The sequence below is a fragment of the Melanerpes formicivorus genome, unplaced genomic scaffold (assembly GCF_026170545.1).
Source record: "Melanerpes formicivorus ecotype bairdi unplaced genomic scaffold, bMelFor1.0.p_v2 SCAF_61, whole genome shotgun sequence".
Classification (NCBI taxonomy): domain Eukaryota; kingdom Metazoa; phylum Chordata; class Aves; order Piciformes; family Picidae; genus Melanerpes; species Melanerpes formicivorus.
This window is the reverse complement of record NW_027142413.1, coordinates 3,722,989-3,741,689: the sequence shown is the minus strand read 5'-3', so window position 1 is coordinate 3,741,689 and position 18,701 is coordinate 3,722,989. Positions and strand designations below refer to the sequence as shown.

At 38.4% G+C, this 18,701-nt stretch overlaps 1 protein-coding gene across 8 annotated transcripts in view; it reads right to left on the bottom strand.

Annotated features, from left to right (window-relative positions):
- The window catches only part of SEMA5A (semaphorin 5A), a 306,539-nt gene that overhangs the window by 55,071 nt on the left and 232,767 nt on the right, over positions 1 to 18,701 (bottom strand). For all 8 annotated transcript variants that reach the window (XM_068162023.1, XM_068162027.1, XM_068162025.1 and 5 more), the window contains 3 exons: positions 18,183 to 18,364; positions 15,598 to 15,741; positions 6,305 to 6,452 (listed from right to left, as the gene is read on the bottom strand). In XM_068162023.1, the coding sequence (XP_068018124.1) occupies positions 6,305 to 6,452; positions 15,598 to 15,741; positions 18,183 to 18,364 (474 nt within the window). The remainder of the gene's footprint in view (positions 1 to 6,304; positions 6,453 to 15,597; positions 15,742 to 18,182; positions 18,365 to 18,701) is intronic.

The window sequence follows — 18,701 nt, the reverse complement described above, 5'->3', positions numbered from 1 at the left end:
ACCTGACAGACTGCAGTATGATCCTGCAAGCCTTGTTACTTGATGAAACTAAGTTAAAACCATGCCGTCTACATTTTGTTTTGATTTTTACTGTTCAGTGATAGAATTCTGGCTTACTTTCCAGAGATAACTCAATGTTCTAGGTCCACAGCAGTGAAAATAATCACAGGCTGGATGAAACATGAGTCCACAGAAAATATCCTCCAGCTACAGTATCACTCGTTAGCTCATTGTAAAATCAGTGTAGCCTAGAACCTCGCACCCAACATCCTTTCCTTCTAACTATCTTTCACTTTCATTCATATTCAAAGAACATGCAAGTCAAAGGGAAGTAGCAGTTAAGTTCTCATAATACTGAGCCCTTGAACCCAATGATGTGCCTGCTGGATACAGCAAAGGTGGTTTCAGATACTGGGCACAAAATGAAGGAGGTGTCAAATATTTCTGCTGTCTGTGGATATCAGTATGATAACAATTCAAACACAGAGCCTCATCTAGACAAGTGTAAGGCATTACATCTAAGAAACAACAACAAAGCCCACATCTACAGCATGGGAGCCTCTGAAAGTACCAACAAATAGCTACACGTGTGACAGGACACATTCTAGTGAGTTTGGTGTTCTGGGAAACAGCATGGCAAATTCTGGATTGTTGCAAATTGGGTCTCGTCCCTCTGATCAATACAACTGCCAAAGTGGATGAAAGTACTTGGCTATCACCTGACCTTAAGGGACACAATGGTCCTGAGAAATCTTGGGCACATTTACAGTAAAATTTGTTTCCTATGTTTTTTTACACAATGATTTGGACTTCAAAACCCATCATCTGTACCACAGGTACACTTACACCCATGACAAAGCTCATGAATGGGAGAATACCTACTTTAGAGAACACTTCCGGCTAGGTTGGAAAGGGATTTCAAATCAACAAGCATTGGCCCACAGAAGAAGTTATTCTAGATGACTTGGAAGTCCCTGAAAGAGCTTCCTATAGGAACCCCAGAGCTGTAATGAAGTCAGTGATAGTAGTGAGAGGTTGAACTGAATTGAATTGGGACAGTTTTCCAGCAGCTGAAGATTTATTTCTCAGCTTTGAATTACTTTTAAAATTACATGCTTCTCAAAAATTGGATACTGCTCTGAGTAAGAAAGCAAATAACTTGCAGTTTAATCTCCTTTTGAAAAGAAAATAAACAGCAAAATTATCATGGGATGTGTAGCTAAAGACTATCTGAAGGACCTCACATTGGGATAAATAGGCACATCAGTTCTACCCATTTATACTTCATGTTTACCTTGACTATGCATGCAAGAAATTGATAACTCAATTTGCTGACAAATTTGAGCACCCACCACCTATACCATAGATCAATATATGTTAGCATTTTCTGAAACTCTCTCTTGTGATTTATTTTATCTAATTACTTGCCATTCCCTATAATTGCAATGGCATTTGTTGCACCAAACAAAGACAGGCTAAACATTGCTGAATTTTTCAAACTATACAAAATCAGGTCATGTTTGACAGAGTTTATATTATACACAGGAAAAAAAAAGACTGGGAAAGGAAATGAGAATGAAGCAGGTAAATATCATAAGAATAAACCAAATTTTTATTACCTCAGGCTTGTGAGGTATGGTTTCTGATTTAGAGGATGGTATAGAGGATGCATTATTTTATTTTACCTCTCAGAGGTCTAATGGAAACTTAAAAAGTAATCATAAAAAAAAAATACAGTATCAATGTTCTTTTCCTGCCCTTTTTTTTTTCTAGACTAGGCATTTGGAGTTTGCTCTGTGAGATGGTAATTATTTTAAAGGCAGACTCTGATCTTTTTGATGGACAAAGTACTTCTGAAAACTTCCCATCTTCAAGTTCCTTTTAAGGACTTAATAGAAGAAAACATTTCTGACACTTGCTTTCCCAAGACTTCTTTTACATCTTAACAGAAACTATCATAACAGAAACTATATCATAACTGTATCATAACAGAAACTATAGAGGACAGAGAGTTCTTCTTCCTAAGCACACTTCCAGAACACTGAGATAATAATATTAAAAAAGATCAATGCAACATTAGAAACTATTTCTAAGAAACAAACAATTTTTTTCTCTTTTTTTAATTAAAAAGAAGTCATAATCCAAAGAGCAAAACACAGCATGCTTGCTTTTGGTATAGAGAAAGTATACGCACATTACCAGTCTTCCATTCCATGCTAGTATAACCAAAATGAGAATGCAGGGGAAAAAAAGTACATAAAATATGTCATCCAACCCAAACCTAAAACTAGATTTCTTATTCCAGCAATAATTCTTTTTAAAAAGTTATTTTTTTTATTACTGGCCTGAGGCAAATTCAACTGAGATTATGTTTCTCAGGGGAAAAGAAGCATTTTCTGAAGCAAATGTACAACTTATCTGAGTATGCTGTAAAATCTAAAGATATTTGTCCTTTGAGTCATATTAGCACAGTCCATAGAATTCCACAGTTCCTTCTCCACTGCATGTGTCACCTGAATACATGAGACTAATACCTGTTTTGTGATCCATTTATGCTTCCTAGTACCATATTTTATCTGCTCTTAAATCTGGCTGTGATGGTCCTATCTCTTATTAGACGATTTCAAGCATTCTCTACAAACTTTGATTAAGATGAAGACTTTGTAGGCCCTTATGATACCATATTTTGATTCCAAGCTTCATCATTTTCACCTTTAGGAGTCTCTGTGGTCTAATACTCCTATATCACAACAATTTATGCTTGCTATATTCAGAGTAAATGCTTTCAGTCCTAAGTCTCTGGACATTTATTTTTCATGTGTTTTAGCTACTGCTGAGCTCTGCTTTTCCAACATTTTCCCAGCCCGAGAGTATGCTGAGGGGTGGGCAAGATCTTGGGAGGGGACACAGCCAAACCAGCTGACCCAAACTGGCCAAAGTGGTATTCCATGCCCTATGGTATCAGCTCAGATATAGAACTAAGTGAAAGAAGGAAGCGGGGGTGATATTCGTCCATGGTGTCTGTCCTTCAGAGCAACTGCTACATGTAGAGCCCTGCTTCCTGGGACCAAAGATCATCTGCTGATGGGAAGCAGAGAATAATATCTCTTTGGTTTTGCTTCTGTGCATGGCCTTTGCTCTTTACCTGTGCTTAGCATTATTAAATTGTTTCTACCTTATTATTAGCTTTTGTTATATTTTCCCCTCTCCCCTGTCCATCTAAGGAGGAGTGATAGAGTGGCTTTGGTGGGCATTTGGCCCTCAGCCAGGGCCAAACCACCACAGTAAAGTTTACACAGTATAAATCATTAAGTAGACAAAGACAACAGCCATAAATATGTTAAAAACTTCAAAACAAGAACTTCTAAATAGTTTAGGACTGACGACATGCAGTCGCACAACTTGGTCGCAGACTGAAAACCAGAAGTGTTAGATGGTTCTATGACATAAAATAATGTTAGATGGTTCTATGACATAAAGTCTGGTCCCCTGATACTGCTGACAACCAAGCTGTAAGACTTCTTCTCTTAAGCCTTATAAAAACAATTGTTGTTTTTCTTTCTCAAATTCCCATTGAGAAAAGGTTCTAAAAACAAAGAATCAGCAGAGTTGAAAGGGGTCCCAAGACAGCATTTAGCCCACCCTACAATTCCAATGTGTCAAAAATTACTTTTCACTTCAAGACGAAATGAAGACAGAGTTGTTATCTTCATAAATAATACATTCTCCAGTTCTCTGTCTACATATTTTTCTTTCCAACTTTTTATGAACACAAGCCTTAACAGGCCACAGGCTCTGATCTATACAGCTATACAGAAGGCCTATGGCAATTCATGACGTTCAGTAGTGGTAAAAGTTTCCTAGAGTTCATCCTCACTGAAGGCAAAGAAGAAACCTGGAGGGAAAGTCTTCTTTTAGATTAAAGTGATGATCCAAAAGGTTTTATAAACAAATTAAATTCAGTAAATATCTTTCATCAACTACACTTACTATCACTACAACCAGTAAAATGGAAAATTAGCAATAATAAGGCGCAATTATTTCTCCTTTACTCATTGTGGTAAAAAATCATAATTCTAATTGCTTGAAGGTTACGTACTCACAATGATAAAACCAGAACTTGGTTGAGGCAAAAGAACCTCTCGTGAATAAACAGGTTGTGATATTCCTACTCCTCATTCATAAGGATTTTATTAATGCAAATATTTCATCCATTCAGCAATTACAAGAATGCATAAAAATATATCAGATTCCTCCTTCCTACATTAATAAAACAAGCTATTAGAAGAAATAAAGTGCTTACTTCTCCAGGTACATTTGTTGACAAGGTCTTACTATGGATGCAAAACTTCTGGCTTAAGACAGCTAACTAACGAGTTCAAATTCACTAAAACTTAAACAGAACACAGACTTCATACCAGAGTCCTTTATCATGCAAGAACACCTGGGCTTATAGAGGATTTCTGCCTTAGGTTGGTTTCCATTAGTGCCTAAGTACTAGCAAGACAACTATGTACTCCAAAGAAACATCAACACAATAATTTTCTAATTAAGAAAAAAAGCCACATTTCCACAGCTGAACTGGCAACTATTTTGTGACACAGCACAGACAATGTGCTAAAACCAGTAATAAATTACAAACCCAAGTAACAGTAATCTCAGCTCAGCTTTTTGCAATCAAAATTGTCCTACTTTCCTCATGGAGCTTCCTGAAAAGAGTGTTTATGTATTTTTCGTTTCAGACCATTTGGGGTTTTTTTTTCCCTATGGTAGTCAGGAGAGTTTATCAACAGATCTAGACCGTTTGTTTTCCTTTTTGTGCGTACCATCAAGAGGAAACAAATATTTTGGAAAATTTGGTACAATTCTGATGCATTAGGTCAATTGTTAAACACAAGAACAAACCTGTTGTATGTTTTCAGTCTATGGAAAATGCAATTCTATGACCAGAATAATTGTTGAAAAGAGAACAAATCCTGGAAAAAAGGCACAAACCCTTAAAATTAGAAAAAGGTAATCAATTATATTTTCTTTAATATTGAATTACTGCCAGTCTAACAAATAGACTACAGATAATGACAAATCTCAGAATTAAGCTCTCTGAAATGAAGGCACGTAAAAAATGGTTTAATACATGGGGAGAAAAAACTAAAAGAAAGTATTTTTCTTCTTTCTATTAATATTCTGCAACAAAATTGAGAACATCTTTCTCAGTGTGTAAAATTAGGCCTGGCCATTAAGTACAACATGGCTTAAACCAAATCCATTATTCTTTTGAGTTGTGCTCATTCTTGGTCACCAGGGAGATTAAGGCCAGCAGCCAAATCTGTCTTCTGTGGTTTTGGCCACTTAAATTTTCACTCAGGCTATGCTTTCCACACAATCTCAACAATTCAAATTACCATGAAACAGCACCCCAAGGTTCATCTTTGGCGGCGGGTTGGACTTGATGATCTCTGGGGGTCCCTTCCAAACCCTAATGTTCAGTGGTTCTCTTTACTTACACTTGCTAAGACTTTGCTTCAGCTTCTAATTTTCTTGCAATAGTATTCTTTCCCCTAGCTTTGACAGCGTTATTACTCAGGAATACTCATACCAAAATTACCTCTGCAGCATACTGCAGTGAACACATCACCCTGCTTTTTACATGTCTTTACTACTTTACTCTCCTTCACCCATATTCAACTCTGTATCATAGAATAGAATAATAGAATCACAGAATGCACTGGATTGGAAGGGACCTTTAAAGGTCATCTAGTTCAGCCTGCCTGCAGTAAGCAGGGACATTCCCAACTCTATCAGGTTGCTCAGAGAGAGACCCATCAAGCCTGACCTTGAAAGTCTCCATAGATGGGGCATCCACCACCTCCCTGGGAAACCTGTTCCACTATTCCACCACCCTCACAGTAAAGAACTTCCTAATGTCCAGTCTCTGAATGTACCTTTCTCTATTTTAAAACCATTTATTTACCTTCAAGAAAGCAAAGCCCCATTCTGATGTTCCCATCACATGAAACCTACTTCTACATTTGTTAGATATAAGAAAAAGCTACTGTATTTTTTTCCCATTTCTCATCAAATATCGGGTATCCAGGAATCACTTCTGCCATCCTAAGATCAGCATCATTGTTCAAGATTACTTTGGCACTTCCTGGTGGTTCCATGAGCAACACAGAGACAAAGACACTCTGGTGCCTTGTTAGAGGTAGACGATACAAACATACACAGATGCCCTATGGACATAGGGCTATCCATGGCATATGGCCATGGATATTTGCTGAAGAGAAAGCAGAAAATTGCTTACCACGCTGCAGCCAGGACAGTCAGGACCATTTTCACATGTCCTACGTCGTGCCTGGATCCCTCCACCACACTGAGCAGTGCAGCGCTCCCACGGACCCCAGCCTGTCCAAAACACGTGAGGGGGGCACAACAAATGCTCATTGCAGTACCTGTGAGAAGAGGCAAAAAAGAAGACAATCTACTTAGTACCAGACAAGACTTCCCTCACAAGTCCCTCATTTGCAATATTGAGTTAGACATTTGCACAGGGAAATATACATAAGGCCACACTCTATTAATAAAGCACTGAGTTAACAGTTGGCACACTACACTGTTTAAACATTTGAGATTCACTTTTTTAGGCCATAATAGCACAGGCAAAGCATTTGTTTGCTTTATTCGGTCCTTATATGATCCATGTGATACGCCATGCTGCTGTACACAGCTGACAACTACTGTACTAAGTACAGTTCTGACTACACATCTGGAGCACAAGTGAGTCAACCAAACGGGAGGCAATCATTTAGCAGGCAGCCTTTTATCTCTCTCCATCTAAGCATTGATTAGGATCCTTCTCTCTACTCTTCAGAGACCTAAACTTGCTATTTGCTTTCACAGTGTCTCAAATTTTATGGGTAAAATAAAAGCCAAAAACTTATTCTTGGCATAAAGAACTGTACTATTTTCATAAAGCTATTACTTTTTCTTTTAAAGAGTGTTTTTAGCTATCATAATCTTTGAAGTATTTCCCAGTGGACTACAAATTGACTGAGAGGCCTATTAGGTTCTTGAGGGAAGGATTATTTTTCTACTGAGCTGTCATTATTGTAACAAGGCATTCAGATATGTTTGGGCCAATATTTTTCATTGTTTTGTAAAAACATTTAAGAATCCTGATTTTTTGAGCATGCCATCCAGTAACTCTAGCCACATCATATCCTGCTTAGTAAGGACCCTCTACATGGGTCCAAAGGATCTGGGCCACCAGTGTGACTGGGGCTTGTAAAGGGACCAAGCTGTTAACTCAGATAAAGCAAAGCCACAGCAGATACTCTGAAAAAACAGATGACCCAGAAGGAGTGCTCTTAACATTTTACAGATGTGGCTGGGTGGCTCTTGTTCCAATTACTGAATGTCCTGAACAAACAAATCAATCTGTTCCAATACTTAATAATTTTTTTACAACAGTTATCCAAAACCCACTCCCTTCTTGACCTTGTAATAAGTTTCCCTTACTTCGCCCTTTCCTTCAATGAACACTGCCTCCAATACTCCATAAACTCATCTTGTATCAACAGACAAATGACACTATGAATTGTTGTCATTTTCAACAAGAACAAGCATAACCATGTATTTTTTGCAAAAATCCTCAAGATCCCCAAGCTCTAATTCTTCATGATGAAGGAATCTGCCCATTCAGAAATTGTGTGCAACATAAACGTTCTTTGTGTATGTTATATACAACAATAGGTTTACCATATATGCTGGAGACAATGATTCAGAATTTGTCCCTAGGTCTGAGAATTCCATTAGAATTTAAAAGCTTGGGAGTAGGGTAAATAAGGGAACGACATTCAGTTTTGTGTTTCTGTACAGTTAAGGAAAATATTAACAGCTTGCATTGACTTCACCTGTTGTTTATCAGTAAAGTGATAAAAAACATCCCAAATCCTCAATATTTCTGACTCTGCTATCTCAGAATTCCTCAGTGTCTGATTTGGGTAAATGTTTTTCCACAGTAGTTTACACACAAACTACCTTTGTCTCCTCCTGCATCTTCGATATTTGCAATTCACAGTTCACATTATAAAATCACTGAAGATGCACAGGAATGTTCTGTGCCAGGATATTTTCCCCCAAAACCTCCAACAGCTGCACACATTCATTCCAACATGCAGTCATTTATGTAGCTGTTTGTGATTGTCTCTGTGATCATTTCATAATGTGTACCAAATAAAACATCGATGTCATATCACCATTTATTTAGTCAAATGAGTACATAGTTTGTAAAATCTCATTAGTTCTTAGATGTGCAAAATTATTATGGGACACAAACACAGGATAAAGCAATTCTGCCATCAAGTTGACAATTACTGATATTCAGCCATGCAAAAAGTAAAATTGATGGGTGGTATTAGAAGAGATGTGGTTAGCAGGTCAAGCAAGGTTCTCCTTCTCCTCTACTCTGCTCTAGTGAGGCCACATCTCAAATATTGTGTCCAGTTCTGAGCCCCTCAGTTCAAGAAGGACAGGGAAGTGCTTGAAAGACTCCAGCACAGAGCCACAAAAACCATTAAAGGAGTGGAACATCTTCCTTATGAGAAGACACTGATGGAGCTGGGGCTCTTTAGCTTGGAGGAGAGGAGACTAAGGGGTGACCTCATTCATGTTTATAAATATATAAAGGGTGAGTGCCAAGAGGACGGAGTCAGGCTTTTCTTGGTGCTGCCCCATGATAGGACAGCGGGCAATGGATGGAAATTGAGGCATAGGTATTTCCATGTAAACAGGAGGAACTATTTTTTTTCACTGTGAGGATGATGGAATACTGGAACAGGCAGCCCAGAGGGGTTGTAAAGTCTCCTCTGGAGATATTCAAGACCCACCAGGATGCATTCCTGTGTGATCTGCTCTAGGTGGTCCTACTCTGGAGGTTGGACTAGATGATCTTTTGAGGCCACTTCCAAGCCCTAACATTCTGTGATTCTGTGATTCATCTTGCTTTAAAATATAGACATGTGCAGTGTAGCTGTCTATATATCATGTAGTCATCTAAACTTGAGCAACAGTTCATGGGAAGAAACAGCCCTTCTGAGAACACAATTCATGTCACCCTAAAGCAAATGTCTAATGTAGATCATACAAATACAGCCCTCAACATACTGATTTCTCTCCACTGACCTCTAAGCCTTCATCATAGTCAATGGAAATTTTGTCAGTACAGTGTATGGAAACTGGAATGATTAATTTCACAAAATCTAGGAACATACAGTAGAAGGAGACATATCTGCAGAGTGTAGTGGCAGTTCAGACACCTGACTCACACATAAGCACTCACATTTGTGGACGTTTGAAGTTAGGTGTGACAAATCCCACTTACATGAGACTTATGACACTATACATTGCCTCTTTCAGTGTCAACGTGCCCTACTACCTGTTCTCACACTCAAGTGAAAGACATAAAAGATAACAAACAACTGACACAGTAAGCACTTCAAAAGTTATCAATTCTGATAACCAGTACTATTTAAAAATGCAGTTGAAACTACATCATGAAACTGAAAAAGAGACCTAAAATGTCTATGAAAGCTACTTAATTTCAATTTAGGTCTATTAAAAACAAACAAACAAACAAACAAGTTATCAACAGAAGTGACTGTCAATTTTTCCATTTTTTCAAGAAAAGAAGAAAGAAACCCAACACAGCATACAAATAGAATTTCACTTTCACTTCAGCCAGCCAGCCTCTGAAAACATTGGGTATGTTTTCACAGCTAGAGATATCCCTACAGTTGATCTTTGAGAGCTGTGCACAGGGGGTTGAGTCAAGTTACACTATATCTCTTCTTGGCTGAATTTCAAGTCCCTCAGTAAACCCTTTTTATTTTTTCCCCTTTTGCTCTTCTTAAATTTGTTTTTGGGACCCATGGGGTTAGCCATTTAACACCACACAACATGCAATACAAGGAATCTGAATCCGTGAAACCATTGTCCTTTGTTGTAATATGGTGTCGTTGTCAGGGATCAGCATTTGTTGTTGTACAGGTGTTCAAACACCCCGAGTACAGCTTCCAGCATAAGATGTAAGCAGGCAAAGACATTTATTACGTTATACAGCGAAGTCATACAGTCTATCAGAAGGCAAATGTGTCACATCTTAATTGGTTATTTTCTACTGGCATGTGTGTAATTAAGGCATACAATAGGCTAAAATAACAAAACCATATTTTAACACATCCAACCAAATTCTGCCCAATTTCTCTCCTTCGGTTACAAATTGTTTACATTCTTTTCCAAGTCAAAGACTAAACATAGCCTTCCAAAGCTCTCTGGAAACAGCCCTTTTGCTACAGTCCTCTCCCCTAATGTAGCTGCATCAAGGCCTGAAGGTAGAACAGCCTAGACAAACATGGGTTTGTACAGTGACCCTTTGCGGGGACTGAAGAAAATGAGTTAATCACCTTTGAGTCTGAAACACAGTGTTCTGATAAAGACAAGCTCATTAAAACAAAACCTTGGGAGGCACTAGGGTAGAAAGTAGACAAGATAACAGACATCTGTTGTTGACATCACTAGCGTAAGTGTTTCTGAAATGCTCAACCCAAGACCATTTAGGTAAGTTTTGTTTTGCTAGGATGGAAAAGTACTGCTAGAAACAGGCTCACTTTCTGCTATTGCAAAAAGGTACACAAGCCCTGTGTGTTCCCATAATAAATGTATCCTGCCCTTTCTCTGAGCTATCCACAAGTCTCATTCTTCGGGGGTCCATGCCCTGAATATGTCACAACCCTTACCATTTCCCCTTAGAATGAATACAAGCTCAAATGCCCTACTAATGGAATTGTCTGAAGAATGCCCTCTGTCCAGTTGAGTTGACAATCACTGCTTCCTACAGCAATTAAGAAGAATTTTTACTCCAGACAATCCAGTACAACTGGAATTACTATTCTTGTTGCTATGAAGATCTCAACCTTTAGTACAACACCAATTTATTTCAGTGTTGCCATGCAGCACAGGCTATCTGCAAGACAGTCACAGATGTGTCTGGTTTTTTCCACAGAGAGATGATACTTATTTTAAATAGACAGTTCTTACTTTTGAACTATATGATACTAGCATGTATTTAAGAGTAATAAATTAACTTTCATCATGTTACATGATGGAAACTTGCAATTACCCCCTGGTGACTGACCGGGAAGCACAGACTGTACTGATGTTGATGGGAATGCCGGTTTCCTTTAACTGAAGAAAGACACATCACACACACACACACATATGCCTTAGAGGATTGAGACTGCTGAATCAACAGAAATCCCCAAGGACACTGTGGAAGTTTGGTTTAGGTGAAAGAGAAGAGAAAAGAGAATGCAAGGAGAATGGGAGCACACACTTCCCAGCAGGCAAGATGCCATGGGAGAGCAAGCAGACTCAAAGCCTCACGATGTTTGATCTGCTCAGTTGAAGGGAGCTGGGTTTGTTTGCACTGCTCAGAAACAAGAAGCACTACACAGAACAGGCACTTGATTTTCAGCAGTTTGTCCTTCTCATGGAAACAAACCCTAAAATTCTGGATACATGCTGTGGACTCTGTCAAAACCAAAAACAAGCAAAAAAAGGTGACAATGCATACTCCTTCAGATCTTATACACTCAGAAATTTCCAGGGCTTTCAAACATTTAGTCCTCATCTGCAACCATTTAATTTTCTGCTTCTGATTTGCCATGCTTTTTTCTTCCCTTTTTTTTTCCCACCTATATACAAAAAGATAAGGGATTCCCATTCTAATGTCCCCCCATTCCTGCATAGACAGGAGACAGACCACTGGACTTGGTGAGCCTATATCCACAGCATCTTCCACAGAAAGGAGGGGACAAACATTTTCTCTCAGTGGAAAGATCAAGACAACATAATATGAAATCTATAAAATAACCCCTAGAGAGTTTTCCAGCAGCCTTGGTGAATATTTTTCTCACAGGAAAAACTAGAATTGTTTAAGCCCATAAGGAATTAATCAGGATTACTTCCATCTGGAGTATTAACTATGAAATTGTTTCATCTGATTAACAAAGTTTATTAAAATACTATTTACTCCCTCTTCAAATTTTGTCTAAATGCACATCAGCTGCACTTTTGACCTGTTTCTACAAAGCAAATTTGCTTTGTAGTATGTTTTTCCTGCTCTCTCAACTGTGTTCCACCTCTCCCCATCCCTTTAGCAGTAAAGCATGCAAAAACTTAACCTATCTAGAACACTTTAAATTTCCAAATACTGCCCCGATTTCAAGGAACCATCCAGCAAGCACACAGCTGCCTGACACATTAGCTATGTTAGGATAATGGCTTTCTTAAAGTAAAACAAATGTAACCTATACAAACATTTAGCTCTTGATACAAGAACAAGTGTTCTCAAACTGCATACACATTTGTGTCTGTAACTATACACTGATTTTTCAGTGTTTCCTTTCTATAAAGTTATGCACTGACTTCTGCTTTCTTGAAAAGCTGTTTCAAAATTCAGCACAATGTGGACTGCGGAAACTGAATCCCATATTTGTGACTCTGAACATGTGAAGGTGACGTGACTATGCACTTTTATGAAGACAAGTGCACAAAATGTGTAAACCAAATAATTCTAATCTTCACTAAGAGTATCCATAGATTCATTTTACATATGAGCTGGGACATTAAAGTAAAATGTCAGGCTATTTATAAGCATCTGTCATTTTAGGCTCAGCCAGAGCTCAGTCCCACGTGTCTGCTCGCACAAATCTGCCCCCACCCTTGGTAGGATGAGAAGGAGAAAATTGGGAGCAAAAATGTAAAACCCCACTGCTTAAGATAAAGAGAGTTCAATAGACCAATGCAAAGAACAAAGAACATCAGAAATAGCAGCAATAGTAAAGAAGTAATGTACAAAATCAGTAATATAGAACACAATGCACTCAATCAACACTTGCTGATACTTTGGCTGCCTGCAACAAAACCTGCTGTGCCAGACAAGACAATTGCCATGACTGTCTGTGCCAGCCCTCCCTTTATACAGTGGCCATGAATACTACGGAATACCCTACTGGCTGAATCGGCTGGCTGAGTGTGGCCAATCCCAACTTCTTGTGAGAAGAAAATTACCCCTCTCCTAGCCAAACCCTGAGAAAACCTGAGCTGCTTATTGATACTGTGAATACAAACCTAAAATGAGTATTTCTTTGGAGTTACTGGAATACACAGAATATTCGATCAGCCTGTCTAAATGTACTGGGTCTAATTCTCAAAGGAACGGTTTCCATTTGGTGCATATATAACTTGAGTGGTTCTGGAGTGAAGCAGTTTATTAGGATTACTGTGAATATTAGTACTCCCTCGCCTTCACTGCTCAACACTCTCTACAACCTGTTAGAGCCCTGAGGACACTCATAAGGCCCTAGGGGCCCCAAACACCCTCAGTCTGGACCTCTATCCACACCCATGGTCCCAGGAACTCTGCCAGGGACCTTCGAACCCTGTCTGAGCTGTGCTGTTGGAAGAAATACTAGACCTTATACCTGGCCCACCATGGAGTCCCTTGGTCCAGACCTGAGTAGATGGACTGGCTTCTGGCCTTAGGCCTGTTGTTGCTATAGGCCTGACTAGTGACCACTGAGCCTAATCCTTACCTGTTGCGTGGCTTCCCAGCTGGAACTCTGCCCTATCTCGTTGCCTTGATTATCACCTATATTCTAGACACTTGGCTGAACCTTGCCACAATCTCTAGGCTTGCCCCGCTCCCCTGCTAGGAATGGTAGGATGGGCCATGGCTGGCAAGTTTCCCAGGACTCTAGTGCTCTGGAAATATTTATCTGAGTACTCGGCCCGACACTGACAAAAATCCTGGCAAATAACCGATGCCTCATTTTACTAGCTGCTGTACAAATTATATGGTAAAATTTCATAACATTCCCTACCTTGAATTTTAAAAGTATTTTTTAAAACAGCTTTGAAAGTATCAGCACACACCCTTCTACACTGCTGTTATTTCAACACACTTTTGGTTTTTAACGGCTTTTTTTAGTGCACCCATTGTCTTGGACATTTTCTCCTATAGTTACAGAAATAATTCTGACATCTCTCTGTATTTCTCTGAAACTCCTTATTGGATTTTTATTTCATGTTAAACTTAAGATGAAAAATTATTATTAACATTCATAGTCTATCGCCAAGGAGTCTGTCCAAACTAAATTCCTTTCTTCTATATTCATTCTCATTCGATCTTGCCCTGGACCGACTCCTCAGTTCAAGAAAACCAGTAATAGTTATTCATGCTGGGACTGTTATTCATGCTGTGTATGTAACAGCAGACGTAATCTATGTTTGGTGGTGATGGCCTTTTGGTTGGGCAACCTATTTTCAGAAAGCATTTTACAAAGTAACAAAATTCCCTCCTCTGCTGTGAAATGGTAAATATTCATGTCTCTAAAACAGCAAGAAGTGCTCACACTTGTGTGACACTGATCCTTTACATTTACAAAGGCCAAGTCCCTGATGATTTATCAATACAGGAATGAGTGATGCAACTTCCCTTCAATGGAATCTCTTCATTTAAAGAAATGCCAGAGTTGGTGTTTAATTAAATCCCTCAGTGAAACTCATCATAAAGGTTACTGAATCTTACTTGCATACAGCAACAATATAGGATAATAAATCATTTATACAGAAACACTGAAGTAAGCTGTAAGCGTATACTGAGAGGAAAAGTATCTGCATACATTTCTTGGAACAGATGACTGCAAATTCTCCAAATTCTTGCACCACCACCAGTTTTCTGCTGTCTAGCTTTTTGGCATGCCTCAGGAAACACATAATGCATCTCAGAGTTGTATTTTATCTGAATAGATTGTAGATTGATTAAAAAAAAAAACCACATTAGTTCCCTTTAAAATTCCTAACACACAAATTAGAAACTAAAGACATAAAGGGCACACATAAAATATTATCAAGAGGCCTGAACTATACATTCTGAGCTACCGGCAAAATACCCATTCTGGTGCCAAAGCAGTAGATGATTAAATCAAAATTGGAGCTGACTTGCTCAGGGGTTAATATATACATACAAACAAAATTTTAAAAACACTAAAGCTTTACTAAAATAAGAAATATTTCAAGGTTTATTGCATTCATTGAATATAAAACAAAACCCTTACAGAGGTGTTTAATTCATTTAAGACACAAAAATCTGAACTTGCAGCATCAGTAACACAGTGTTGTGACCTTACTATATTTTGCTCTGAATTCCAGGTCTTGAGGTTTGGTGAGTTATAATTCAAACATAATGCAACCAGTTTTCAAGGAGAATCAATTTTCAGGGTCTCAAGGGACATGAGCACTTTGCTTCAGCACAGTTCTCTGTCACTATGAACACCACTCAGCTGGCTTGGAGGGGTGCAGCTGACTGAAAAATGAAGAGACCACTGTAGACCCACAGCCTCGCTAATGAGATACTACTACTGTGCACCAGTGCAGTTAAAGAGAGAGCAAAAGAAAAGTATGGCAAGTAAAGGAGGAAATGTCCTGTGGAATACAGCTGAGCAGAAAAAACAGACAGAAATAAAGATAACTCACCTCTCCTCACGATTCTGTCCCACACAGACGCGTCCCCCATGTCGAGGAGTTGGATTGCTGCAGGAACGCTGGCGAACTTGAAAGCCTATTCCGCAAGTGGTACTACAAGGTGACCAAGAAGTCCACGGTGTCCAGCCTCCATTTCTGGCAGAATAAAAAGCTCAGGCTCTGTCATCTGTTATATATAGCGAATGGCTGATTAGGTGTGACTGACAGCAGCATCTGGCCCATTAATATACCTGAAGAAGTCATTAATACTGCATCGTGTTCCACTTCATAAAGAAATAAAATAAAGGTGCTTTGATCCTTCCATATTCCATGCTTTGTAACCAGCAACTGCTAAAATGACCCCATTACACAAGAAGTAAAGTACCAGGATATGAAGCTATTTGCTTGCTTTTGGTCACTTTATTCTGGGTATACTTCATATGCCAATTCCTGTATCAAGGTTCTGATTGTAACTTTTCATTAGACTTTATTAAAATTATTATTTGTGGGTCTTCTGCAGGAAGATTAGAATGCCAGAGTTTTGCTAGGGTTTGTTTTTGTTTTTTCTGAAAGGAGAGTGATTAAAGCCAGGAGAAAAACAAGGCTAAGGTGTGACCTCGCTTTAACAAGTTGGGTGTTTGTCTCTCCTCCCAGGTAACAAGTGATAAGACAAGAGAAAATGGCTTTAAATTGCATCAAGGGAAGTTTAGATTGGATATGAGGAAAAATCTCTCGCCAAAAGGGTTGTCAAGAACTGGAACCGGCTGCCCAGGGAAGCAGTCAAGTCACCATTCCTAGGTGTATGTAAAAAATGTGTGGATGATGGACTTGGCTATGTTAACAGTTGGACTCAATGACCTTAAAGGTCTTTTCCAACCTAAATTATGCTATGATTCTTAAGGAATAAAAGAAATAAACAAGTCAGAATGCATTAGTTTGCAATTTGCACAGTATGCTCTAATAAGGTGATAATATTTTACAAAAAATCTAACGGAATTCATGTGCTCTACCCTGCATTTGTGAACTACCAGAAAGGAAAATCTTCTCCCTCCCCAGTATCCACTAGGAAAAGATATACTAGACCAAACATCTGAAAAGCAATTTCATACCCTGTCTTAAGCAAAAAAATTATGAACTTGAGCAGTTCCCAAAACCTTTTGATGACTAGCTTGTAATTTCTGTATTGGTAGAAGACAAACAGCAATAAGAAAGAAAAATAAAACCAAGCTATAACGACTTCTCGATGTTTCATCATTAAAGCAAAAGTTGAAATAGTACCTTACCTGATTTTGAAATAACTTTTTGTTTAAACAATGAAAACTAATTAAATATTGTAAAAAAAATTACATAAGACTATAGAAGCAATTCATCACAGATATTACCAATTTAAATTTTACTCATCTTGATCTCTTGTTTTTATAAGGGATGTAAGATTTTACAACACAGAAAAAAAAAGATTTGGAAAAAAAGAATCAGTTCTCACAAAACCCAAAAAGGAAAAAAAAAACAGAAAAAAAAAGACCTCTGTCACTGCAGCGTCCACCCCAAGTGGTAAAATGAACAAAAAATCTGGATATCCATGAATTTTGGGAATCAATTACTAATATAGCAATATTAACAGAAGTAAGCAGTTAAAATAGCAGTGTCATACCATCAATGGTATTGCATGAATCAACTCCTGAATCGTGTTGCACATCTAAACCTGATAGTCAATAGCTTTTCAATTTTTCAGTCTCTCACAGCATGCTTATCTTTTCTACCACTGTCCTGATCTGATGTTGTATACTATATTGTAATATTTTTAATAATTGCCTTAAAATTGACTCTTTCCACTTAAAAAGCTTGCAATTATCTTGTGCAGAAGCACAACCACTTTTATTCATTACCATTATGTTTTTCTGATGTTTAAAAAATAAAAATGGAAAAGAGGAGACAAAAGCACTGAAAATTAGAAGAATGCACCAGTGCATATTTCATCTTGCAATTAATGTATGTGTAATGTTTTAAACAAACTCCTAGTGCAGTTCCAAATATGCAGTGCTGTGAATCTCCTTGACATGATCTGATCTGCTCTTGGTTTTTTCTGTGTGTGGTTACATGCCTGAGGAAGACAAAAGAACAGCTACAGAGTGGCATACAGACTGGTAATAGATCCAGACGTCCTTATGCTACCAAAAGATATAAAGACAATCTTTTTTTCTAAGGCATAATGGAGGAGTACATCAGTGACACGAGATCTCAAAAAAAGTAAACAGTTCTAAAGAAGCAGTCAAAGAATGAAAGTTTTATCAACTGATACTTTGGCTACTACCTAACACTGATTTATTTTTATATTTTTTTCAGCTCTTATTAAAATTAGCTGCAGACAATATTACTTAGTACAGAGCATTTGAAATCATTATTTGCCATCTGGCTCATTCTCTCTGCCATAAAGATACTTTCTAATATCTTCTTTGTTGTGGTCACTGCTATGAGCTGGTTCGTGCACAGAACAGGATCAGTGTGTTATGAGTGAGATTTCAAAGGGTAGATTCCACTCTAATTAAGTTAAAAACTTATAAACCACACATGATGAAACCTGAAATTGTTTTGGGTACCTGGAACAATTGGCAATCTCCATGGTTGGTCCTTCACACAGCCAACCTCCACACTGAGGAGCAGGACTGTCACACACACGTGTCCTGCAGAGGCAGGAGCCAACGCTGGCACCATCAGTGTGGGTACAAGGTTTCCACTGTGACCACGTTCCAAAATGCCCATCCACAGTTAGATTCCTCATCTAGAAACAAATACAACAGAAAGGCTTACCTGTGGCCTGACAGTTCCTTCATATAACTTCTTAATTCTGCAATATGGCCTTCAGCCACTAACAATAAATGCCTCCACCGGAGAGGTATACTTTCCCTGTGTAACTCCTACCACCTCCAACAAATCTGGGATACAGGATGCTACAACTATAGCAATAACAATGATGACAACTACCCTTTTGCAACCATACTTGACTCCAGTAATTTGATACTAAGTATAGTTTCACTTTCTTGATGATCTTCTGATGACAGTACTCCCTATTTCTAAAATTTACCTGTGATTGGGAAGCTGGATACTGACTGTAAAGT